The sequence below is a fragment of the Oncorhynchus clarkii genome, chromosome 12 (assembly GCF_045791955.1).
Source record: "Oncorhynchus clarkii lewisi isolate Uvic-CL-2024 chromosome 12, UVic_Ocla_1.0, whole genome shotgun sequence".
Classification (NCBI taxonomy): Eukaryota; Metazoa; Chordata; class Actinopteri; order Salmoniformes; family Salmonidae; genus Oncorhynchus; species Oncorhynchus clarkii.
In genome coordinates this window covers 85,744,575-85,771,267 of record NC_092158.1, presented here as the reverse complement: position 1 = coordinate 85,771,267, position 26,693 = coordinate 85,744,575, and the positions used below count along the sequence as shown (strand labels likewise).

The 26,693-nt window shown below is 44.1% G+C and overlaps 1 protein-coding gene across 1 annotated transcript in view; it reads left to right on the top strand.

The window, feature by feature from the left end:
• Positions 1 to 12,035: 12,035 nt before the first annotated feature.
• The window catches only part of LOC139421561 (voltage-dependent P/Q-type calcium channel subunit alpha-1A-like), a 192,606-nt gene continuing 177,948 nt past the window's right edge, over positions 12,036 to 26,693 (top strand). The window contains exon 1 of the mRNA XM_071172579.1: positions 12,036 to 12,456. Within this exon, the coding sequence (XP_071028680.1) occupies positions 12,161 to 12,456 (296 nt within the window). The 5' untranslated portion in view covers positions 12,036 to 12,160. The remainder of the gene's footprint in view (positions 12,457 to 26,693) is intronic.

The window sequence follows — 26,693 nt, the reverse complement described above, 5'->3', positions numbered from 1 at the left end:
AGATATTCTGGTGACTTCATCCTCACCAGTAAACCATGTTGGTATACTTACACCAAGAACAGATTTTACAGCCTCTCTCTCTCTCTCTCTCTCTCTCTCTCTCTCTACAGCTCCTCCATCCCCATCACACCACTCCCATCTCCCACTTTACAGGCTTTACTCTCATCTTCCAAAACAAGTCATTTTTAACCCCTTTTTTTAAAGAAAATGTCCTCAAGGAAAAGAGAATGTGATGTGAATCTAATGGAGATACATTCTATCTGGCAGAGATTCCTCTTAGAGAAGTACATGCTTGGCTCTTATTGTTGCATTGCACTGTGCGGTACTGTATGTACTGTAAGCCAATAAAACACCATTGAATTAGATTAAAACTGTTACAGAGAATTCCGTGCTCCTCTGGTAGAAGACTGTGAGCAATAGGAGCCTATTTATGAGCGGGTTAATAATTCCAGCTGTTTAAAAATGTATTGTGCTTACATCAGCATCGCTTCGGCCTGCTTGTGTGTACTGCAGCGCCTAGACAGGCACAGCACACACACACACACACACACACACACACACACACACACACACACACACACACACACACACACACACACACACACACACACACACACACACACACACACACACACACACACACACACACACACACACACACACACACACACACACACACACACACACAAGAGAGAGGAAAGTAGAATAATGATTGCATTGATCTGTAGTGATGGGTCAGAAATGATTCACTCTAATTGGCCTGCTGCTCTGGCAAATGGATGAGATTGTTTTAAGGCTTTTGAATCGTATCTGTTCAATTGTTTGAATGGAGATTGAACACAGATGTGTGTGAAATATGTTCAATACATGTACTCTATGAGCATGTGCGTGAGCTTGCCTCTGTACCGTTTTGAAAAAGGGATTTTGAATATGTATTGAATGTGTTGGATTGTGGACATTGTCTCTTCCACACCCGCACACCCCTACCTAGTTCAGATGGTTTTGTCCTCTCTGGTTTTGTTTGAACATGCTGGATTAGTTTAGCAGTGTCTCATCTTCTTCCTCTATCACCCTTTCTCTCTTCTTCTCCACATCTCCCTCTCTTCCTACATCTCTCTCCTGCTTTTCTCTCTCCCCTCCATTCCTCTATCATCACCTTCTCTCCCTCTACCCCTCGCTCTCTCTCACTCTCTTACCCTCTTTCTCTGCCTCCTCTCCCTCCTCCTCTATCTACCTTCTCCTATATTTCCTATCTTCCTCTCTCTCTCCCTCTATCTCCCTCCTCCTCTATCTCTCTCCTCATCTATCACCCTATCCCTTTAAATCTCACTCCTTCTCCTGTTTCCTTAGTTACTCCCTTACCTCTCATGCCCCTCCCCCCTCCGCCCTCACACACACACGCATGCACACACACACACACACACGCACGCACGCACACACACACGCACACACACCACACACACACACACACACACACGGGACTGAGGAATTAGCAGCCCTCTATCTGTGAGTCCCAGTTTTAAGCATCATTAACATAGACTACTCATCAACCTGATCACATGAACACACACACACACACATACAGCACACACAGCCCAATACTAACACACCTGATTTAAGGGCTTGACAATTGGTTGATTAGTTGAATCAGGTGTGCATTGGGCTGGAACACAAGCCTGCATACCTAGTGGGTTCCCGGGACACTGCATTGGCCAAAGATGACAGTTTTGGTAACGTTGCTATTTCTGTCCTTTGTAGCCTGTCTGTATAGTAACTTCTTACTGGAGTAAGTCTGTCCTTTGTAGCCTGGCTGTCTACTCACTGCAGTAAGTCTGCCATTTGTAGCCTGGCTGTATAGTAACTTCTTACTGGGGTAAGTATGTCCTTTGTAGCCTGTCCACACAGTGACTACTTACTGCAGTAGGTCTGTCAGAGCAGAGGCAGAGAGAGACGGTTCACCAAGGACAGAGAGGCAAAGGCAGAGGCAGAAGGAGAGAGCTCTACATGCATCCAGCCAATGAATTATTCAGCTTTATGAATCATTGAGTCACACACGGATCCTTCTTAGACTGCATCTCAGAACCACCCAGCCTCACCCAGCCTCACAGCCTACAGGATGCACCCACCACTTGGTCTGAGACTTGAGCTTTCAGAAAAACATCTCCTGATAGGGCTTAACATGTTAAATGGATGGTTGCACAGACGCAGATGAAGCCTACTCAAGGACCACTCCATTGAGGATGCTTATTGGAACCTGTCTTATTATGGGTCCAGGCAAGTAAGGCAACCACCCCTGAGAGGGTTGTGTAACTCTGCACACATGCCCATACTTGTTTGTTGTCCATTCCATGGTGTTAAATATGGTGTTTCTCTCATTGCTGATAAGTATCTTAGTGACAGAGGCACCACATCAGCCTGCACACACTAAGATCCACATTGTATTTATTTGATACAATCTGGATCTTAGTTCCAATTTTTCCGGTACTTCTTCTACAGAGTAGGTGGGAGAAGGAGGAGGAGGCAAAGGAGGAGGAGAAGGAAGATGAGGAGGCCAGGCTGTGCTTGAAGGGGGAGAGACCGGGTCTCCTGCAGGGAATGATTAGGAACTTCTGACTGAGAGACAACACAGCACACTCCAGGGTGGCAGAGATTATCAGCTGGCCACACAGACAGCATATATCAAACAATGAAGGTTACAAGTATGCAACAGAAAGACGAGACATATGGGCACACATGTACTGCAAACACATGTACACACATACACATGCACTGTCAGGGTATGCGTGAAGGGCTGTAGGAAGTCAGGTGCAGGAGAGCTGATAGTTGGTAGTAACACGGAGCCTTTTATTTGGCGAACCAAAAGCACATGGCACAAACAAACACGAAATACAAAATACGGGTTGAACATAACCCAGCATAACCAGCCTAAGGTGGGCATACATGAACACAGAAAAAACAATAACACACAAAGACATGGGGGAAACAGAGGGTTAAATACACAACACATAATGAGGGAAATGAGAACCAGGTGTGTGGAAAAATGAGACAAAACAAATGGAAAATGAAAAATGGAACGGCGATGGCTAGAAGACCGGCGACGTCGACCGCCGAACACCGCCCAAACAAGGAGAGGCATCGACTTTGGCAGAAGTCGTGACACGCACGCACACACAGATATGCGCAAACACACACACACACAGATATGAGTGCACATGTGCAAACACACACAGAATCATAAAAGCACACTCATTAACCCTTTCATATAAACACACACACACACACAGACACAAAGACACATCTAGAGTAACCCTCATGTTAGGATCATTTTTCCCCCATCTTTGAATGAACTCCAAACTCCCCCCGTCCATTTTTTCATAGGCCAACTGCCATAGCTAAAAAGTGTTTCTTCCATAAGTTTAGTAGGCCCCTCCACCCCATGTTTGATATTCCACTGTGTACCATATTGCACTCTCCACCCATCCATATTTTCCTCTACACAGCGCTTGTTTCTGTTTCTGATTTTGGTGTATTCCTCTGGCTCTGAGTTCGACCTGCTCAAGCGCATTCGATGCGTTTAGCATCAGGCGGGTATGTCCGCGGGACACGATATCGCACACAGACACGGCACCCACAAAGCAGGCCGCCTGTGTGGGCGGGAGGCGCTGGATCCGGCACGGCGGTTCACCCAAGCTGACAGAGCTCATCTCTCAACCGGCGCGAGGAGCCAGAGAGCGGCTAGCTCACAGACTCTGTTTCTATGGGCCAGCTCAAGCATGTGTGCCGCGCCCGTGCCCAATTCAACCCTACCCCCACCGCTCCTCAGAAGTCTCTCTTGCTTGTTGACTGGGGGAAGGATCCACCCAGGAAGGAAATGTATGTCACATGGATGACAGTGGGTGCAATATGTTTTATGTATGTGGCTATTTGAGAAGTGCACAATGTGTATGATGAGTAATGTACAATGTATGTATTATGCTGAATGTGAAATGTGCATTGTTTATTTTGTATGTGTCAGTACTGTGTGTCTAAGACAATTTTCCTCTCAGGGACATTATAGTTCATCCTATCCTAACATCCTGTCCTAGAAATCACTGTATTCTACTGGCCAGCTTCAGCACTATGGGCAGCTAGTTCCATTGTCCCGTTCAACTGCTGCAGGGCCAATAGCTGTCTGTGGTGCTGAAATGGTCCACAGCATCAACCCTAATTCACAGCCCTCTCCTGGGGGACGTTTTAGTTCTAGCCCTGCACTAACACACCTGATTCAACTCACTAATTACCAAGTCCTTGAGTTGTTGAGTCTGGTGTGTGAACTATTTACCAAGCCCTTGAGTTGTTGAATCAGGTGTGTCAACTATTTACCAAGCTTTTGAGTTGTTGAATCTGGTGTGTCAACTATTTACCAAGTCCTTGAGTTGTTGAATCAGGTGTGTCAGGTATTTACCGAGCTTTTGAGTTGTTGAATCTGGTGTGTCAGGTATTTACAAAGCCCTTGAGTTGTTGAATCAGGTGTGTCAGGTATTTACCGAGCTTTTGAGTTGTTGAATCTGGTGTGTCAACTATTTACCAAGTCCTTGAGTTGTTGAATCTGGTGTGTCAACTATTTACCAAGTCCTTGAGTTGTTGAATCTGGTGTGTCTGGTATTTACCAAGCTTTTGAGTTGTTGAATCTGGTGTGTCAGGTATTTACAAAGCCCTTGAGTTGTTGAATTAGGTGTGTCAGCTAATGACCAAGCCCTTGAGTTGTTGAATCTGGTATGTCAGTGCAGGGCTAGAACAAATGTGTCGACAGTCTGGTGGTCCTGCAGTAGAGGACTGGAAATAAAGGGCTAAAACAGGTATCAAACTATGGACAGTTCTATTGGCCTGGAAGTTGTTCAATTGAGCAAGGAACTGTGGTAATTTTCAGCACCACGGACAGTTCTATGTGTCTCTAGTTCAGTTGTGTGTCCAAATAACCATACTAGTGTACTAAATAATTTGCGAAAAAAGTAGTATGTGTATAGTATATGAAATTTCGAATGCATGATCTAATGCTCAAATGCCTGATCTAATGCTTGATTGCGTTGACTCCCATCATTCGTTCATTTTGGTACAGTGCGTCAATTTATCTGATTATCAGCTGTTGTCAAACACTTGAGTCGGAAAAACAAGTGAATTCTAGTAGATTAAATGCCGAAATGACTATGCAATGTAAGTATGTAGTAGCCTATGCTGCTATGGGTATTTGGACCCGGCCTGTGCTTCTTAATCCTGAGGTGCATTCAGTTCGCTTGAACTTTCACTACGTTGTGGAACGGTTTTTGCTGAACGACACATTTTGCCAAAACGTTCTTTTACGTTCTTGAACAGACTTTGAGGGATGTGTGCTCCCGTTTGGTGGGTGTGCGAGGTGTGGCTTGAAGCAATGAGTGACGTATTTAAAGGCCTGTGGCCAAGCTCACAGCGTTCCCCAACCCACAACCCAACGTTTTTCAACTGGTCGTTCAGTACAGCGCTCTTTCCGTTCAATTAAACAAACATAAAAACGTACTGAACGCAGCCCTGGTCCTGGGGACCCAAAGGGGTGCACACTTTTTTTTGATACCCTAGCACTACACAGCTGATTATACAAAACAGAACTGTCTGTGATGCTGAAAATGGTTTGTTGCTGGAACTGTTGCTGTGGGTCGTTTTAAGCACCATGGACAGTTCTGTTGGCCTTGCAGAATCTTGAATGGTTAAGGGAACTATCCATGGTTCTGACATGGTCCAACACAATAAATAGGGTGAATTTTGAATGGGTAGAAGACTGGTAGTGTTGGTATTTGTAAGGGTTGGGGTTAAGGTAAGGGTACGTTTCCTTCCATGGCCTTTCTACCATGATTACACTGTAAAAAGTAACTGCCTAACTCATTAAATGAATTGATTAGTGGCTACTCAAACATCTCCAAATGTCAGTAGAACTCATAATAGTGGTACTAACTCATGTCAATAAGATTTCTTATCACTTAAAGTTTTATGAGTACTGTTAACAAATATTGTGTTATTTAGTGAATATAACTTTATGTATTTGTATTCTGCTAAGGTTATTATTAGTTAATATGTTAAAGTCAATCTAACATGTATTACATTATTTGTTCTTACTTGACTCTATTATGTTTTACATCTTTACTTAAAATAATAAAGTAGTAGTCAGACACATTGATACTAGAGTAAAAACACTTAATTTATCTGTGTTGTGATGATATAGAATTATTACGTTTTTGAAAGTTACCAATATGTAATAGTGCCACATGACTTGTTTGAAGAAAGAAAAGTATATTTCTAAAATAGTATTAAGCAGTTTTAGGTGTAATTGATCATGATGACCGGATATCAAATCCGCTAAATACAGTTAAATAATGAGAGAAGACATTCCCACCATCAAGAAGGTAATGTGCACCACCACCGCTAATGCAGCACACTGTAATGCGTACAGCTCTACCTCCAGTTACCGCTAGAGGGATGAGCACTGTGTTCAACAATGACTGGTTACAGCTCTACCTCCAGTTACCGCTAGAGGGATGAGCACTGTGTTCAACAATGACTGGTTACAGCTCTACCTCCAGTTACCGCTAGAGGGATGAGCACTGTGTTCAACAATGACTGGTTACAGCTCTACCTCCAGTTACCGCTAGAGGGATGAGCACTGTGTTCAACAATGACTGGTTACAGCTCTACCTCCAGTTACCGCTAGAGGGATGAGCACTGTGTTCAACAATGACTGGTTACAGCTCTACCTCCAGTTACTGCTAGAGGGATGAGCACTGTGTTCAACAATGACTGGTTACAGCTCTAGCTCCAGTTACCGCTAGAGAGATGAGCACTGTGTTCAACAATGACTGGTTACAGCTCTACCTCCAGTTACTGCTAGAGGGATGAGCACTGTGCTCAACAATGACTGGTTACAGCTCTACCTCCAGCTACCGCTAGAGGGATGAGCACTGTGCTCAACAATGACTGGTTACAGCTCTACCTCCAGTTACCGCTAGAGGGATGAGCACTGTGTTGAACAATGACTGGTTACAGCTCTACCTCCAGTTACTGCTAGAGGGATGAGCACTGTGCTCAACAATGACTGGTTACAGCTCTACCTCCAGTTACTGCTAGAGGGATGAGCACTGTGCTCAACAATGACTGGTTACAGCTCTGCCTCCAGCTACCGCTAGAGGGATGAGCACTGTGCTCAACAATGACTGGTTACAGCTCTACCTCCAGTTACTGCTAGAGGGATGAGCACTGTGCTCAACAATGACTGGTTACAGCTCTACCTCCAGCTACCGCTAGAGGGATGAGCACTGTGCTCAACAATGACTGGTTACAGCTCTACCTCCAGCTACTGCTAGAGGGATGAACATTGTGCTCAACAATGACTGCTAAGGTGGATTATAATGACAAATCATCAAATACATAAAACATCGTTAAACATGGCACGACCACTGAAAATAATCAGAACTACTTAGTACTTACACTTGAAAACAATTACTAATGAAGGTAAATATTTGAAGTAGAAGGGACCCTAAATTGTTATGTTCACTACAACAAATACTCATATTCAAGCAACTTCAATCGGTATAGTTCAGAATACATAACGCAAAAAAGTTAATAGAACACAAAATAAGTTTAGTATTTACAACTTTAAAAGAACCATATGGGTGGTGATGTCACTTTATTACTTTAAGATTTGAACACTGCAATACTTTGAGTTGGGTTACTCGAATGGTCCTAGAAACGGTTTTCCACATATTTCTTTTTTTTACAGTGTACAGTGTATAGAGACGAGCTTGTTAGACCTAGATCTTGACAGTGGGTCACTCTAACCTCTGAAGAAAACATTGATCCAAGCTTCATGTGATACCCGATAAGCGATAACAGTTAAGGTCGCGCCGATATCGGTCGTCTTCTTTCTCCCACAAGAACGTTGTCTCACCATCAAGTTTATACACTGCTCAAAAAAATAAAGGGAACACTAAAATAACACGTCCTAGATCTGAATGAATGAAATATTCTTATTAAATACTTTTTTCTTTACATAGTTGAATGTGCTGACAACAAAATCACACAAAAATTATCAATGGAAATCAAATTCATCAACCCATGGAGGTCTGGATTTGGAGTCACACTCAAAATTAAAACCACACTACAGGCTGATCCAACTTTGATGTAATGTCCTTAAAACAAGTCAAAATGAGGCTCAGTAGTGTGTGTGGCCTCCACGTGCCTGTATGACCTCCCTGCAGCGCCTGGGCATGCTCCTGATGAGGTGGCGGATGGTCTCCTGAGGGATCTCCTCCTAGACCTGAACTAAAGCATCCGCCAACTCCTGGACAGTCTGTGGATGGGAGCGAGACATGATGTACCAGATGTGCTCAATTGGATTCAGGTCTGGGGAACGGGCGGGCCAGTCCATAGCATCAATGCCTTCCTCTTGCAGGAACTGCTGACACACTCCAGCCACATGAGGTCTAGCATTGTCTTGCATTAGGAGGAACCCAGGGCCAACCGCACCAGCATATGGTCTCACAAGGGGTCTGAGGATCTCATCTCGGTACCTAATGGCAGTCAGGCTACCTCTGGCGAGCACATGGAGGGCTGTGCGGCCCCCCAAAGAAATGCCACCCCACACCATGACTGACCAACCGCCAAACCGGTCATGCTGGAGGATGTTGCAGGCAGCAGAACATTCTCCACGGTGTCTCCAGACTCTGTCACGTCTGTCACATGTGCTCAGTGTGAACCTGCTTTCATCTGTGAAGAGCACAGGGCGCCAGTGGCGAATTTGCCAATCTTGGTGTTCTCTGGCAAATGCCAAACGTCCTGCACGGTGTTGGGCTGTAAGCACAACCCCCACCTGTGGACATCGGGCCCTCATACCACCCTCATGGAGTCTGTTTCTGACCGTTTGAGCAGACACATGCACATTTGTGGCCTGCTGGAGGTCATTTTGCAGGGCTCTGGCAGTGCTCCTCCTGCTCCTCCTTGCACAAAGGCGGAGGTAGCGGTCCTGCTGCTGGGTTGTTGCCCTCCTACGGCCTCCTCCACGTCTCCTGATGTACTGGCCTGTCTCTTGGTAGCGCCTCCATGCTCTGGACCTTCTTGCCACAGCTCGCATTGATGTGCCATCCTGGTTGAGCTACACTACCTGAGCCACTTGTGTGGGTTGTAGACTCCATCTCATGCTACCACTAGAGTGAAAGCACCTCCAGCATTCAAACGTGACCAAAACATCAGCCAGGAAGCATAGGAACTGAGAAGTGGTCTCGGGTCACCACCTGCAGAACCGCTCCTTTATTGGGGGTGTCTTGCTAATTGCCTATAATTTCCACCTGTTGTCTATTCCATTTGCACAACAGCATGTGAAATTTATTGTCAATCAGTGTTGCTTCCTAAGTGGACAGTTTGATTTCACAGAAGTGTGATTGACTTGGAGTTACATTGTGTTGTTTAAGTGTTCCCTTTATTTTTTTGAGCAGTGTATATTGACCAGATGATGACTCCAAATATGGACTAATTCGCAGATCGCCCTCAAGTCCATGTCCTCTTGATCATTTACCATTCAAAGCGGCTGCTATTTTGGGCGGAAATACCAGCACCAACTCAACACAAATTGCAGAAAGTAGAAACCACAAATACAAAGTCGTATTCATTCATATAGTCACAGGGTCTTTTTAGGCATATATAGACTCCACTTCATTTGCACATCATGTAGCCAGAATTGTGCATTTGATTTCAGAATGCTCGGCAATGGCAATGGACGAGGGACATTAGGGACGTCCGTACCTTGAGCATTAGTGACATGCATGCGGGACTGAAGAGAGATAGGGAGGGCGAGAGGGAAGAGCACTAGCACCTGCTCGGATCCAGAGAGCGAGAGGAACGGGGGTGGAAGAGCGAGAGAGACCGTAGAGGAAGAGCGAGAGACGAGGGAGGGAGAACTTCATCCATTAATTTCCAAATGTCTGCAGCTAAGAATAGCCTGTGGACGTTTCTCTCTGCACGTTCCCTAACGCGGACGCGCTCTCTCTCTCTCCCTCTCTCTCTCTCGCACACACACACACACACGCACAAACATACACACACACACACACACAGGATGCCACACATCTCCCCCGAGACGCGCGCACGTGTACGCACACACGCTCGCTGTCTCACGCCAGGGGGTGCAGCTGTATCCCCTCGCGCGAGCTACACACGCCAGGAGAGATGTACCCCCCCCCCACCACCAACCTCTTCCTCCCTCACCAAAACACACATAGCTCACACACAAGGCTGACCTTGACACAGTTACCAGGTCGTTCATGAAATAGCAATAAAAACAAACATAATCATCCATCTCGACCCCCCACACTCTCACAATCACCAAGCAACCATGTCCCTCCGCGGATCTCTTTCACCACAGAGGTATTTTACGCATTATTTTTCCATTGATGTGTGCTAGAATGTGTGTACGACAGGGACAGGCATCGTGAATCCAGGGCTGGGCATATGGCTATAGTTCCTAAAGAAATCAGGGCTCACCTCACGGTGCACGGGTCTGGAACTTGAACGAAGGGGAGCTAGGAGTGAGTCTGTGAGTGGGGGCTGTGTGCGTCATGTGCTGCAGCGCCTGGCGGCAACACACACATTGGCTACACACACAGGTTTCGGGACAGAGCTTTTCTCAGGCATTCAGCGCTGAATTGATCGGCTCTAGTCGCTTAGTAGACTATAGTCCAAAATGCTGGCGGATCTGGACGAGGACAATTTCGTGTTCTGATCTCTTAATCTCTTTTTTTTTTAAATCTAGTAATTTATACTATTTCTAAAGAAAAGGGGGGCTATTTCTTCCCTTTCCATCCATCCATTCTTCCATCTTTCCCTCCCCTAAGGGCCGCTGGACGGATAGCCGAGGTGGCCGTGGAGCGCACTTGTTCAGGAAGGGGAGAAAGAGGACGAGCAGGACACTGTTTTTTTTCCAGCGGGCAGAGGCACTCTGCGGGGAGGGGTTGGTGTTCGACTTTCACGGCTTCTGCACTGCGCTCGACTCGCTTGTGGAGATCACGATGACTGGTGGCGAGACACCCGAGCGGTGGCGGATGCTCCCCACTCTGCTATGGTGATGTTGCCCGCGTCCAAATGTCCCCTCCTCGGATGAGACCACGTATGAATGGACGGCTGTGCAGGTGATGGAGAGAATATGATCATTGTGTCGAGGGGGACATCATTTAATTGTCGATTCAGCTCTAATATTACCCTACATTATATTACAAACCACGACGGATTTCAATTAAAGATGATTATTGAATGCAAATGAAAAATCAACAAATGTTCACATTTATCCTTTTCGTGTATAAGGATGCCAGTTCATCTTTGCGCGCGTGTAAAGCGAGTGTGAGGTGGCGGGAGACAAATTAGCCAGTGTACCAAACATTGCGGATGTTACAAAATAAATAAATAATTATAGATTTTAGCTATTTTTTCCAACATGTTTTGGTGTCTAAAACGTACCATGGCAATCACGACCAACATGCCCGGTTGAGGGGAAAAACTTGGTGGATTTATTTTCTAATTTTGATAATCTGATTGATTTTAATATTGTGCTGTGGTCATGATGACAATACAACATTTTATCTTCAAGCGAAGCACAAGGGGCTTCTGACGAGCCTATCGCACCGTGGAAATGGTTCGGGAGAAAACGATGGAGCAGCCATGGAGAACATGAAACATTTATACTAACTCATCTTGGAATGTCACCAATCTGATATCCCCAATATCCCAAAAGAGCCTTACTCTTATTTTTTGGACATCTAAAAACGAACTGAAAAGGAATTGTGAATCCTACTGCACTGATAGTCGTGCAACAAGCCAAGCTATCCAGCCCACCCCCACCCCACGTTGCATTTTTTTACACCCGCACTTGACCATTAGCACTAACCACAGAGAGAGACCAAAAACTACATGGCGTCCTTCATCTTGTAAAGGCCGCACTATATAGGCTACCACCCGGCAACTCTCCCCCTATGCAGGTGGAAGAAGCAGAATAAAACAGTTGAGTGTCTGAGCAGTCCGCAGGCAGATGGGATGTAATGTTGTGTGGTCGTGCTGAGCATTCGCCTCCTTCTCAGCTACAGCTGCTTTGTAAAGATTTGGTGTCCAGAGAATGGCGCGGTTCGAAAACGAGATGCCGTCCAGGTATGGTGGCGGCCACGGCCATGGACCAGGGCATGGGCATGGACCTGGAGGCCCTGGCCGCGGCGGCAGCCGGCAGGGCGGCCCGCCTGGGGGCCCCGGGGGACAGCGGGTCTACAAGCAGTCCATGGCGCAGAGAGCCCGGACCATGGCCCTGTACAACCCCATCCCGGTGCGTCAGAACTGCTTCACCGTCAACCGCTCGCTGTTCATCTTCAGCGAGGATAACTTTGTGAGAAAATACGCCAAAAAGATTACAGAATGGCCATATCCTTTACATGTTTCTCATCACTGTGTATTATAACATCAGTGCTAAACCCCGAATATCAGGTAGGCCCACTATACTTGCAATGTTATTATCATAATGGGAAGATGATCTAATGATGGGACCTATCTATGTGGCTCTACCATTAGCCAATTAGGTAGGGCATCATTAGGCTAGTGTGAGCATGTAATGATGACAACATAGCCTACTAGACAGCAATACTCAAAGGCCTTCCTGGCGCTTTAGTGTGTGGTGATTCAACAGAAACCTGTAGACATGATAGGTTTAGGATCCATTGAATGTTTGTATTTGGGCGTCATTGATATGATTTTTGTCATTATGAATAATAATGTTGTTATTAAGGGCATTTATCAATTGCAGTCACCAATGGCCACGTTTTTGAGAGAGAGAGAAAGAGAGAGAGAGAGACAGAGAGAGAGAGAGAGAGAGAGAGAGAGAGAGAGAGAGAGAGAGAGAGAGAGAGAGATATTTGTAGTGCAGAGCTGCTGGTTGCTGATGTCAGCATGTTCAGTCTCAGCTCAGGAAAAACAGTGAAGGGGAAGGCAAGGAGGGAAGGAGAGAGTATATACTGCCACCATTTCTGCTTAGACTGAGAGAATGGAGTGAACTGGGCCTTGTCCTTATCAGCACACATATCTCTAGGTTTTCACTGATGGATCATGCCTGTGGTGTGCTGGAGTGTATGTGTGTGCCTGACTACCTGTGTATGTGTGTGTGTGTGTGTATGTGTGTGTGTGTGTGTGTGTTGTCTGTGTGTCTGTGTTTCCCCCTGACTGTTTGTGTGTGTGCCTGCTTGTGTTTTCTCTTTGTGTGTGTGTGTGTGTGCGTGCATGTGTGTGTCAGGCCAGACACAACTACCCCTGACTGTATATGTATGTGTGTGCCCACTGTGCCCATCTGTGTGTGGCACACTGGACCTACAGTGTCTGCTACTATTCTGCCAGTCTTAGTGTTATTCAAATATAGTTTCCTTTATTATTTTCCCCTAACCCTACCCACCCCTCTGCTAATTGGAGCAAACTAATGGACAACAACGCTTCTTCTTCCAGTTTCTACATTTTTACAGACACAATGCACCTTACAACAGTTATCTTCTGTTTGTTTTTAACCCCTTCAGTCTTAGTGTTAGCATAGCCCCATTTTGGGAGAAACGGGGAGTGATTTGGGCAATGTCTGTTCTCCAGTTGGAAGCTGTGAGGCTGTCAGGACGAGAGGAAAGTAGAATTGCATTGATCTGTAGTGATGGGTCAGAAATGATTCACTCTAATTGGCCTGCTGCTCTGGCAAATGGATGAGATTGTTTTAAGGCTTTTGAATCGTATCTGTTCAATTGTTTGAATGGAGATTGAACACAGATGTGTGTGAAATATGTTCAATACATGTACTCTATGAGCATGTGCGTGAGCTTGCCTCTGTACCGTTTTGAAAAGGGATTTTGAATATGTATTGAATGTGTTGGATTGTGGACATTGTCTCTTCCACACCCGCACACCCCTACCTAGTTCAGATGGTTTTGTCCTCTCTGGTTTTGTTTGAACATGCTGGATTAGTTTAGCAGTGTCTCATCTTCTTCCTCTATCACCCTTTCTCTCTTCTTCTCCACATCTCCCTCTCTTCCTACATCTCTCTCCTGCTTTTCTCTCTCCCCTCCATTCCTCTATCATCACCTTCTCTCCCTCTACCCCTCGCTCTCTCTCACTCTCTTACCCTCTCTCTCTGCCTCCTCTCCCTCATCCTCTATCTACCTTCTCCTATATTTCCTATCTTCCTCTCTCTCCCTCTATCTCCCTCCTCCTCTCTCTCTCTCCTCATTTATCACATCACCCTATCCCTTTAAATCTCACTCCTTCTCCTGTTCCCTTAGTTACTCCCTTACCTCTTATATCCCCTCCCCCCCCTCCACACACACACACACACACACACACACACACACACACACACACACACACACACACACACACACACACACACACAAATCTCAACGTGCTTGAACTTTGATTTTATAGATTTACTGTACACTCTTAGAAAAAAGGGTTCCAAAAGGGTACTTCGGCTATCCCCATAGGGGTACCTTTTTTTGTTCCATAAAGAAAAACCCTTTTTGGTTTCAGGTAGAACTCTTTTTGGGTTCCATGTAGAGCCCTCTGTGTAAAGGGTTCTACCTGGAACCAAAAAGGGTTATTCAAAGGGTTTTCCTATGGGGACATATGTGGTCACTACCAGTAAGACAACACAAAGGTCCCAGTGGCACCTTGTGTACTGTACCCATTTGACTCATGTTATCCATAAGATAAGGGTTTAGGTCAAAGTAACTATGTGAAACAAACTGAAAGCCGGCAGAATGGTCGTTCACACATATTCTCATGCAGCAGTGAAAGAGGGTGACTTTATTTTGTCTCACCCTGGCAATTCAGTAAACAGTTTTGAATTGTATAGCACATAGTCACTCTCATAACTGTCTCTCCTATTACCTCAGATGCTCTGCTCTGTCCCAGATCAACTGTCATGACCCCTTGACCTCTAACCTATAACCCCTCCCCTTGCCCTATCCTGTGTAATATACTACCTCATACACTAACTCCCCAAGGGATGAGGCACTGAGGGAGGTAAGGAGGTCAGTTCACCCTTTGTGTGTGTGCTTCTTTTCATACTTGGTTGTATTTGTTTATGTATCTATGTACTAAAGCCCAGGATATTCCGTGGTATTTATGGATTTTGACTGTTACTCTGTACATCACATCACATAACACTGGGATGGAAATCCTACCATCACAAATGAGAGAGGGAGAAAGCCCAGAAAAAGCAAGGGCAAATGGATAAAGAAAAAGGAGATACAGAGAGATAGAGAGACAGAAAGAACGAGAGACAGCCCAGTATCGTTAAACCCCAGTGTTTTCTTTGCTGTGTGGAATCAGGGATCTACATTCAATCTGCAGAATGTAAATTATTTATTGGCCTTTCTCTCCCTCGTTGCTCTCTGCTGCTGATAACTTCACGACCTGTTCCACACACAGATACTGTGGGCTCTAACTTCACGACCTGTTCCACACACAGATACTGTGGGCTCTAACTTCACGACCTGTTCCACACACAGATACTGTGGGCTCTAACTTCACGACCTGTTCCACACACAGATACTGTGGGCTCTAACTTCACGACCTGTTCCACACACAGATACTGTGGGCTCTAACTTCACGACCTGTTCCACACACAGATACTGTGGGCTCTAACTTCACGACCTGTTCCACACACAGATACTGTGGGCTCTAACTTCACGACCTGTTCCACACACAGATACTGTGGGCTCTAACTTCACGACCTGTTCCACACACAGATACTGTGGGCTCTAACTTCACGACCTGTTCCACACACAGATACTGTGGGCTCTAACTTCACGACCTGTTCCACACACAGATACTGTGGGCTCTAACTTCACGACCTGCTCCACACACAGATTCTGTGGGCTCTAACTTCACGACCTGTTCCACACACAGATACTGTGGGCTCTAACTTCACGACCTGTTCCACACACAGATACTGTGGGCTCTAACTTCACGACCTGTTCCACACACAGATACTGTGGGCTCTAACTTCACAACCTGTTCCACACACAGATACTGTGGGCTCTACTGTGTATTAGTGCTGGGAATTACCAGGGACCTCACAATAAGATATTATCACCATACTTAAGTGGTGATTCTCACGATTCTATATGTATTGTGATTCTCATGATTCTATATGTATTGTGATTCTCATGATTCTATATGTATTGTGATTCTCATGATTCTATATGTATTGTGATTCTCATGATTCTATATGTATTGTGATTCTCATGATTCTATATGTATTGTGATTCTCATGATTCTATATGTATTGCGATTCTCACGATTCCATATGTATTGTGATTCTCATGATTCTATATGTATTGTGATTCTCATGATTCTATATGTATTGTGATTCTCATGATTCTATATGTATTGTGATTCTCATGATTCTATATGTATTGTGATTCTCATAATTCTATATGTATTGCGATTCTCACGATTCCATATGTATTGTGATTCTCACGATTCTATATGTATTGTGATTCTCATGATTCTATATGTATTGTGATTCTCATGATTCTATATGTATTGTGATTCTCATGATTCTATATGTATTGTGATTCGATACTGCGATTTGACTGTAATTTGATGTTCTAAACATATTTCTCAGCTAGAGACATGAGAAAATGACTTTTGATCAGACATGGAAATAAAAGTGCTGAAAAAATGTTGGCTCACTATTTAAAAAGAAGACGGAGAACAAGCTATAGGATAAAAAATACCTGCGTTTCGGCGCAGGTACAGCTGACTAGCGCTAGGTAACGCAACACACGAATACACGCACGCACGCACACACACGCACGCACACACACATGCGCACACACACACACACACACACCACACGGCAGCAGGTAGCCTAGTGGTTAGCGCGTTGGACTAGTAACTAAAAGGTTGCAAGATCGAATCCCCGAGCTAACAAGGTAAAAATATGTCGCTCTGCCCCTGAACAAGGCAGTTAACCCACTGTTCCTAGGCCGTCATTGAAAATAACAATTTGTTCTTAACTGACTTGCCTAGATAAATAAAGGTTAAATAAAAAAAGACACACCACAAACACTTTCAAGAAACCAATAACCAATAACACACTCTAGTACATGGTAATGCACAAAGATACACAGTAGTGATGGGGGAAGAAATCGGTGCAGTTGGACAACATTATATCGATACTTTGACTCTCCAAGTATCTATTTGTAAAAATAAATAAATATACAGTACCAGTCAAAAGTTTGGACACACCTACTCATTCCAGGGTTTTTCCTTATTTGTACTATTTTCTACATTGTAAAATAATAGTGAAGACGTCAAAACTATGAAATAACACATTTGGAATCATGTAGTAACCAAAAAAGTGTTAAACAAATCTAAACATTTTTAAAATGTGAGATTCTTCAAAGTACCCACCCTTTGCCTTGATGACAGCTTTGCACACTCTTGGCATTCTCTGAACCAGCATCATGAGGTAGTCACCTGGAATGCATTTCAATTAACAGGTATGCCTTGTTAAAAGTACATTTGTGGAATTGATTTCCTTCTTAATGCATTTGAGCAAATCAGTTGTGTTGTGACAAGGTAAGGGTGGTGTACCTATCTTAGCCCTATTTGGTAAAAGACCAAGTCCATATTATGGCAAGAACAGCTCAAATAAGCAACCAGAAACGACAGTCAAGCATTGCCTTAAGACATGAAGGTCAGTCAATCTGGAACATTTCAAGCAGTTTGAAAGTTTCTTCAAGTGCAATCACAAAAAACATCAAGCACTATGATGAAACTGGCTCTCATGAGGACCGCCACAGGAAAGGAAGACCCAGAGTTACCTCTGCTGCAGAGGATAAGTTAATTAGAGTTAACAGCACCTCAGATTGCAGCCCAAATAAATGCTTCACAGAGTTCAAGTAACAGACACATCTCAACATCAACTGTTCAGAGGAGACTGCGTGAATCAGGCATTCATGGTCGAATTGCTGCAAAGAAACCACTACTAAAGGACACCAATAAGAGGAGACTTGCTTGGGCCAAGAAACACGTGCAATGGACATTAGACCGGTGGAAATCTGTCCTTTGGTCTGATGAGCCCAAATTTGAGATTTTTGGCTCCAACAGCCGTGTCTTTGTGAGACGCAGAGTAGGTGAACGGATGATCGCTGCATGTGTGGTTCCCACCATGAAGCATGGAGGTGGAGGTGTGATGGTGTGGGGTGCTTTGGTGGTGACACTGTCTGTCATTTATTTAGAATTCAAGGCACACTTAACCATTATGGCTACCGCAGCATTCTGCAGCGACACTCCATCCCATCTGGTTTGGGTTTAGTGGGACTATCATTTGTTTTTCAACAGGACAATGACCCAACACACCTCCAGGCTGTGTAAGGGCTATTTGACCAAGAAGGAGAGTGATGGAGTGCTGCATCTACCATAAGACGCCTCCAACGTCGTTTTAGAGAATTTGGCAGTAGGTCCAACCGGCCTCACAACCACAGACCACGTGTATGGTGTTGTGTGGGCGAAGCGGTTTGCTGATGACAACGGTATGAACAGAGTGCCCCATGGTGGTGGTGGGGTTATGGTATTGGCAGGCATAAACTATGGACAAAGAACACAATTGCATTTTATCGCTGGCAATTTGAATGCACAGCAATACCGTGACGAGGTCCTGAGGCCAATCGTCGTGCCATTCATCAGCCACCATTACCTCATGTTTCAGCATGATAATGCATGGCCCCATGTCGCAAGGATCTGTACACAATTCCTGGAAGCTGAAAATGTCCCAGTTCTTCTATTCGCCTGCATACTCATTAGACTTGTCACCCATTGATCATGTTTGGGATGCAGCATATTCCAGTTCCTGCCAGTATCTAGCAATTTCAGACAGCCATTGAAGAGGAGTAGGACCACATTCCACAGGCCACAATCAACAGCCTGATCAACTCTATGAGAAGGAGATGTGTCGCGCTGCATGAGGCAAATGGTGATCACACTAGATACTGACTGGTTTTCTGATCTACGCCGCTACCTTTTTTAAGGTATCTGTGACCAACAGATGCATATCTGTATTCCCAGCCATGTGAAATCCATAGATTAGGGACTAATTTATTTATTTAAATTAACTGATTTCCTTATATGAGCTGATACTCAGTAAAATATTTGAAATTGTTGTTTATATTTTTGTTCTATATATATATATATATATTCTTTTTTACAAATCGATACTTGGAGTCAATGTATCAATATAATATAGTCCAAAATACTATTGTGATATGTAGCTGTACCAATTTCTTCCCCCATCACTACTGTGTTACCATGTGTGTTATTTGACATTGGTTTCTGGAAAGTGTGTGTGTGTGTGTGTGTGTGTGAGTGTGTGTGTGTGTGTGTTTACTGGTGTAAATTATGAGGTATCAGTGTGGAATGGGTATCACACACACGCACACGCAAGCACATGCACGCACGCAAACACACACACACACACACACACACACACACACACACACACACACACACACACACACACACACACACACACACACACACACAGCGAGCGGCCTGTTGTCTCTACCAACTTAGTCACGTCTCCTGGTCTGGATCACTCACTTCCCGCCAGACAAAAAATAACAGAGGCTGCATGAAAGACTTTCACTGGCGAGACCTCCCTCCCTCCCTCCCTCCCTCCCTCCCTCCCTCCCTCCCTCCCTCCCTCCCTCCCTCCCTCCCTCCCTCTCTCCCTCCCTCCCTACTTCCTTCCATCCCTCCCTGTTATCTGACACAGGGATCTGCTGTTCTGAGACTGTGTGGGGTCATCATGTATCAGATGTTGGCTGTGTGTGTCTCTACTGGAGTTGGGGTTATCCTACCAGATTGGCAGACTAACCTGGAGAGAGGGGTGTTTCTGGTCTCTTTATAGGCCGGGTGTGAGGAGGAGGGGAGGACAGGTAGCATGAGAAATAGAGGAGGAGAGGAAATGAGTGGAGTGTTGTCCTCTGTTTATACTCACTGCAGTATCAGGAAGAAGGAGGAGAGACTGAGAGGGGAAGAGAGGGGAGGAGAGAGACAAAGAGGAAGAGGAAAGTGGTAGATTGAGACGGTAGAGACAGAAAGATAGAGAGAGACAGAGAGAGACAGAGAGAAACAGAGAGAGACGGAGAGAGTCAGAGAGAGAGGGAGAGAGACAGAGAGACAGAGAGAGACAGAGGGAGAGAGAACAAAAGAGAGAGATAGAAAGAAAGAGAGAGAGGGGGAGCTAACTGCCTGTCTGTGTTTAAATCATTTAAAATGGAGCGGGAGAAAGATGAGGAAGAGCTGTATGAGCTAAGACCAAGATACCACTGCAGATCACAGACACACACACACACTTTTGGGGTTTTACCACAAAAAGTAATGCTACTATTTTCCTCTCTTGCTCCCTCTCTTACTCCCCCTCTCCCTCTCTCTGCATGCTGACTGATAGGATGTGAAGTTTTATATTTTCCTCTCATGTTCCTTTACCTGTACTTCCTTTCTCTTACTCACATCCAATCCATCACTCTCTCTAAACTTCTCCCTCTTCTTCCATCCAATCCATCACTCTCTCTATACTTCTCCCTCTTCTTCCATCCAATCCCTCACTCTCTCTATACTTCTCCCTCTTCTTCCATCCAATCCATCACTCTCTCTATACTTCTCCCTCTTCTTTCATCCAATCCATCACTCTCTCTATACTTCTCCCTCTTCTTCCATCCAATCCATCACTCTCTCTATACTTCTCCCTCTTCTTCCATCCAATCCCTCACTCTCTCTATACTTCTCCCTCTTCTTCCATCCAATCCATCACTCTCTCTATACTTCTCCCTCTTCTTCCATCCAATCATCACTCTCTCTATACTTCTCCCTCTTCTCCCTTCCAATCATCACTCTCACAATTCCTCCTCCTCTTCTTTCTTCCAATCCATCACTCTCTCTATTCCTCCTCCTCTTCTTCCTTCCATTCCATCACTCTCTCTATACCTCCTCCTCTTCTTCCTTCCAATCCATCACTCTCTCTATACCTCCTCCTCTTCTTTCTTCCAATCATCACTCTCTCTATACCTCCTCCCCTTCTTCCTTCCAATCCGTCTCTCTATTCCTCCTCCTCTTCTTTCTTCCAATCATCACTCTCTCTATACCTCCTCCGCTTCTCCCTTCCAATCCATCACTCTCTCTATACCTCCTCCTCTTCTTCCTTCCATTCCATCACTCTCTCTATACCTCCTCCTCTTCTCCCTTCCATTCCATCACTCTCTCTATACCTCCTCCTCTTCTCCCTTCCATTCCATCACTCTCTCTATACCTCCTCCTCTTCTCCCTTCTATTCCATCACTCTCTCTATACTTCTCCCTCTTCTTTCTTCCTATTCCATAGTGTTTCTTCCTCCTGAGTGGGTGTGTGTATGCGTGTGTTTGTGTAGGCGCTATACACTGATTGTACAAAACATATATATATATATATATATATATTATTGTTTTTATTATCATTTTGCAATTCTAACGGTTATTACGATGACCACGGTTATTTTGGCTGACCAATAACCATCATCCAAAATTCCATGACCGTTACAGCCTTAATTATCCATTAGAAATGGAAACCAGGCTACTCTGACCTGACTATACCTTTGCCAGGCCCACCCTTTGTGCTGTGTATCTATAACATGGATATACACTGAGTTTACAAAACATTAGGAACACCTACTCTTTCCATGACAGACTGACCAGATAAATTCAGGTGAAAGCTGTGATAACTTATTGATATCACTTGTTTAATCCACTTCAATCAGTGTAGATGAAGGGGAGGAGAGGTTAAAGGAGGATTTTTAAGCCTTGAGACAAATGAGACATGGATTGTGTGTGTGGGCCATTCAGAGGGTTAATGGGCAAGACAACAAAATGTAAGTGCCTTTATAAAGCTGCTGGGTTTTACACGCTCAACAGTTTCCTGTGTGCATCAAGAATGGTCCACCACCCAGAGATCCAGCAAACTTGACACAACTGTGGGAAGAATTGGTAGTCAACATGGGCAGCATCCCTGTGGAAAGCTTTCGACACCTTGTAGAGTCCATGTTCTGACGAATTGAGGCTGTTCTGAGGGGAAAAGGGCTGGTCCAACTCAATATTAGGAAGGTGTTTTTAATGTTTTGTCCACTCAGTGTATCTGTGTGTGTGTGCCTCTCAGGCCCACTCTGATTGCCTCATATCACTGACTACTGTCTATTGTCTGGTAACAGATGTGTGAATTGATCCATATTATGATTCCCTGGGAAGGCTCTACTCTCTACTCTCACATACAACAACATGCTAAAACTGAACCAGGATCAGTATTTACAGGCCAGCTCAGGTTATCTGGCAGGTTGAAACTGACCTATGAACAGTTCTAACCACAGTCATATTCCCTAGTCCCACTTAACGGTGCAGATTGTGCCAAGTCATTCTGATGACCCAAGTTTGTGAGTCACGTTGAGTAACGTATCTGAAGTTAGGATTTCAATTCGATATCAATTTTAGATATTTTAATCTTTAACTCTGGACTGTTGAAAATGACTCATAAGTAACCACTTCCCTGTAGTTTACACCTGTTGTTTACGAATCATGTGACAAATAACATTTGATTTGATTCTGCCTATAACTGGATATTCTGTGTCGTTCGCTCGGTTTCCATCCGACTGGCGAGACATGTTCATGTGAATCTAACACAATCTGCATGAAGGAAATATGAGTATTTCCCCACCAGTGTTGTGTTTCCACCAGACGGACTTGTTGCGGATAAAATCAGTGCGTGATGACGTAGTGCACACAAAATGTACTTTTTAATTTACGTTTCCTGTACCGAATAGAAAACGAAAGTTCAATGTCTTTCCATCGCATTTTCAGCTCTACAGAGACGTGGTTATAGGTCACTAAAGGGTGTTACATCTGTCAAAGCTTGTGTATTTCTCCTACTGCTGTTTGTAGCTTATAGGCCCAGTCCTGAATTGAGAGAAGTGCACCTTTTGTGTAAATCATACATTGAAGTCAATGGGACATTTGTGAGAGCATTTGACTTAAGCACAGTTAGGATTGGAGCCTATGTGTTTATCTCAGGATGCCTTCTACTGTAGTCTTGTTGATGTGTTTGGTGCCCTTGGTTGGGTGGATCTACTGTTTCCAGACCTCAGCCAGCTGGGGCTATCAGTCTCCTGGGGTTTCAGCTTAGTCCTTGTTATTTGACCTGTTATTATAACATTTCGTCCTTGTTCTAATCAATAGCAGATATAATGGCTTTTCAGAGGTGTGTTTGATTTGAACTGCAGCTTGTCCTGGATGGAGAGAGTTGACACTTTGCTCGGGGACAAACTGTGGTGCAACTGATACACACACAAGATGGAAGGATCTGGAAAGCCAGTTGAAGTGTGTCCAGGTGGTTCAACTTCTCCAGCCTCTACATCTGCATTTGAGAGGATTAGAGAAAGGAGTGTGCGTGTGTATGTGTGTATGTGTGTGTGTGTGTGTGTGTGTGTGTGTGTGTGTGTGTGTGTGTGTGTGTGTGTGTGTGTGTGTGTGTGTGTGTATGTGTGTGTGTGTGTGTGTATGTGTGTGTGTGTATGTGTGTGTGTGTGTGTGCGTGCGTTTGTGTCCCAGTGGATTTGACTCAGTGGATTTGACTCAGTGGATTTGACTTCAATCAATTGCAGACAAAGGGTAACCACCAATAACTTATGTAATTGAATCAGGTATGTTAGTGCTGGGTTGGGACAAAAGCCTGCACACACGGCGTCCCCCCAGGATCATGCAGTAATGAAGCACAGCGGTGCAGTTGTTAGAAAGGGTTAGGGTTAGGGTTAGGGTTAGGGTTAGGGTTAATGCAGGGGTTTTTAATGCAGGGGTCAGGGGTCAACAGCTCCAGTCTTCCAGCACCACATCATCTTTTGGTTTCCCATCTCTCTCTGTAATCAGAGACTGAACCAGGTCTCCCCAGACAATCCATCAATGGCATTCATAGATCAATTATTGATCAACAGGAATTTGTAACTGAAAGGACCGGGTGTAGAGGTTGGAGAGTTGGTTAGAGAAGTGATGAGCTGCAGGGAGATACCGTGGTCCAAGCCCAGGCCTTGTGATCAGATGTGTAACTTATCAACCTGGCCTCAGGGCAATTCGTAAGATTTGGTATGGAAATTTGTTTCCCTCCATTATAACCTCTTACTTCTACCCCCTCCTTTTTCGAACATTCTGTTAAAAATCGCGCAACTTTTCAGCGTCCTGCTACTCATGCCAGGAATATAGTATATGCATATGATTAGTATGTGTGGATAGAAAACACTCTGAAGTTTCTAAAACTGGTTACATCATGGCTGTGACTATAACAGATCGTGTGTTTCATTGAAAAACGCAAGAAAAACTGCTCTCTGAAAGCTAAAAATAATTTCCATAAGTCACTTTCATGGGTTGTTAAAAGAGGACAAAATTTAATATCGACCTGCATGCAATTCATACAAATTCCACACGATGTCGCCATTGTCGTCATTTTCAATTGAATTTTTTGTTGGAAAATCCAAGTATCTGGCATCCATTTCTTCCAGTCTCCACCAGGACGCTGTAAATGTGGACAATGGCAGCCATTGATTTGCAAACGAGGAGCATATTGAATTATACGTTTATCGCCCTGTTTTTTAATCATTTTGATAGATTATAAACGTTTACTAATACCTAAAGTTGGATTACAAAAGGATTTCGAAGTGTTTTGTGAAAGTTTATCGTCGACTTTTTTAATTTAAAAAAATGATGCAGCGTTAAAAAACGATTAAAAGATTAGAAGTGGTAAAAGAGGATGATAGCAGTGCTGGATATGCTATGTGTGATGGTTGTGAGGCACTATACACATTCAACAGACACAAGACGAGGACTTCAGATAGGCCTATGGCACATCAAGGGAACTGTAGCCTACTGTTCAGATGGGTTGAATGGAAACGGAAATATGGACACTGACTGTAGGTCTATAACCTCTCACATAGCCTTAATAATGCTGCAGAATTAAGCATTTCTTGCAGTAAAATGATACACCAGATTTACATTTTGACTGAGGAACATGAGTGGAGAAATATGATTTATTTCTTTCAGCATCTTGAGAATGAAAATGCACAGTTGGTAATGTTGAAACTTGTTGGGTCATTTTCACAGTTTTCTATTTCCTTACAACCAGTCAAACTGATGTCATTTGAACATTTTTCCCAGAAAACCTTTCCCAATTTTTTGTTGTTGAGTTATTGCATTTTCTCCCCGGTCCCTAAACGTATCTGCTCCACAAAATAAGCAGAGATGATGGAGAAAACCTTACCGATGTCAAAGAGATTGAAGCAATCTATCATTTATGTCATTATTCTGGTGAGCAATGGTTTATTTAGTCTTCTAGGGCAACATATAGTGACAAACGAGAAGCTGCATGTATCTAATTATAGACAAGTTGACTAACAAATAGCCTACCAAAAGGTTGGGATTTATAAGCAGAAACAAAGGCTATCCAAATTAGGCCTAACAAAATCGTGCACTCACTGTAAAAAAAAAATTCCACGGTCTCTGACTGTAGCCTAAAGCACATTTTCTATATAAACAGCTGCTGACCCGCTCACCACTAGTCCCCGACGTGACTCGAACACTCAACCTTTGGATTGCTAGAAGGCCCACCCAACCTCCCTACTTTAGTTTCTGTCTTATGTGACCATACCATTGTTGCGTTTGTAATGTCTGTCCAGTGAGTCCAGTCTGACTTCACTGCAGGTGAGCGGGTGTCTTCTACTGTTTGTGAGCGGTGTGTACTGTTACTGTACTGTATGGGTCTGTCTGAAATAGATCCTTCCACCCTCCCACCATGTTCTCTAGCACACAGGAGGATGGGAACAGAGGTCAGCTCAGGATGGGGGGAGGGACTTCTCTTCTTCCCTTTCACTGTTTTGTAACCAATGATCAGACCTTTTCATAGACACGTTTATTATCTTATTATCAATAGGGCAGGCACAATTACTGTATAACTATGTAACCGACGGTTACTGATGAAGACTGTCACTAAAGTAAATAACAGGTTTACATATTTGCTTATTTAAGTTTGTAAAATGAGCAGCTGACTGAAGAAAATGTGCATCTTAACAAATATATATATACTGTATATATAATATTGTTTTTATTATATTTTTTTGCTATTCGAACAGTTATTACGATGACCACGGTTATTTTGTCTGACCAATAACCATCATCCAAAATTCCATGACCGTTACAGCCTTAATTATCCATTAGAAATGTAAATTCAACCAGTCTGAAAACCTACTTTGACCTGGCTATAGCTTAGCCAGGCCCACCCATGTAATGAGTATCTATAGCGTGGATATACAGTGTATTCGGAAAGTATTCAGACCCCTAGACTTTTTCCACATTTTATTACGTTACAGCCTTATTTTAAAATGGATAAAATCATTTCCCCCCTCAATACACACAATACCCCATAATGACAGTTAAAAAAAAACATTTTTGCAAATGTACTGAAATATCACATTTAGAGACCCTTTACTCAGTACTTTGTTGAAGCACCTTTGACTGCGATTAAAGCCTCAAGTCTTCTTGATGCTACAAGCTTGGCCCACC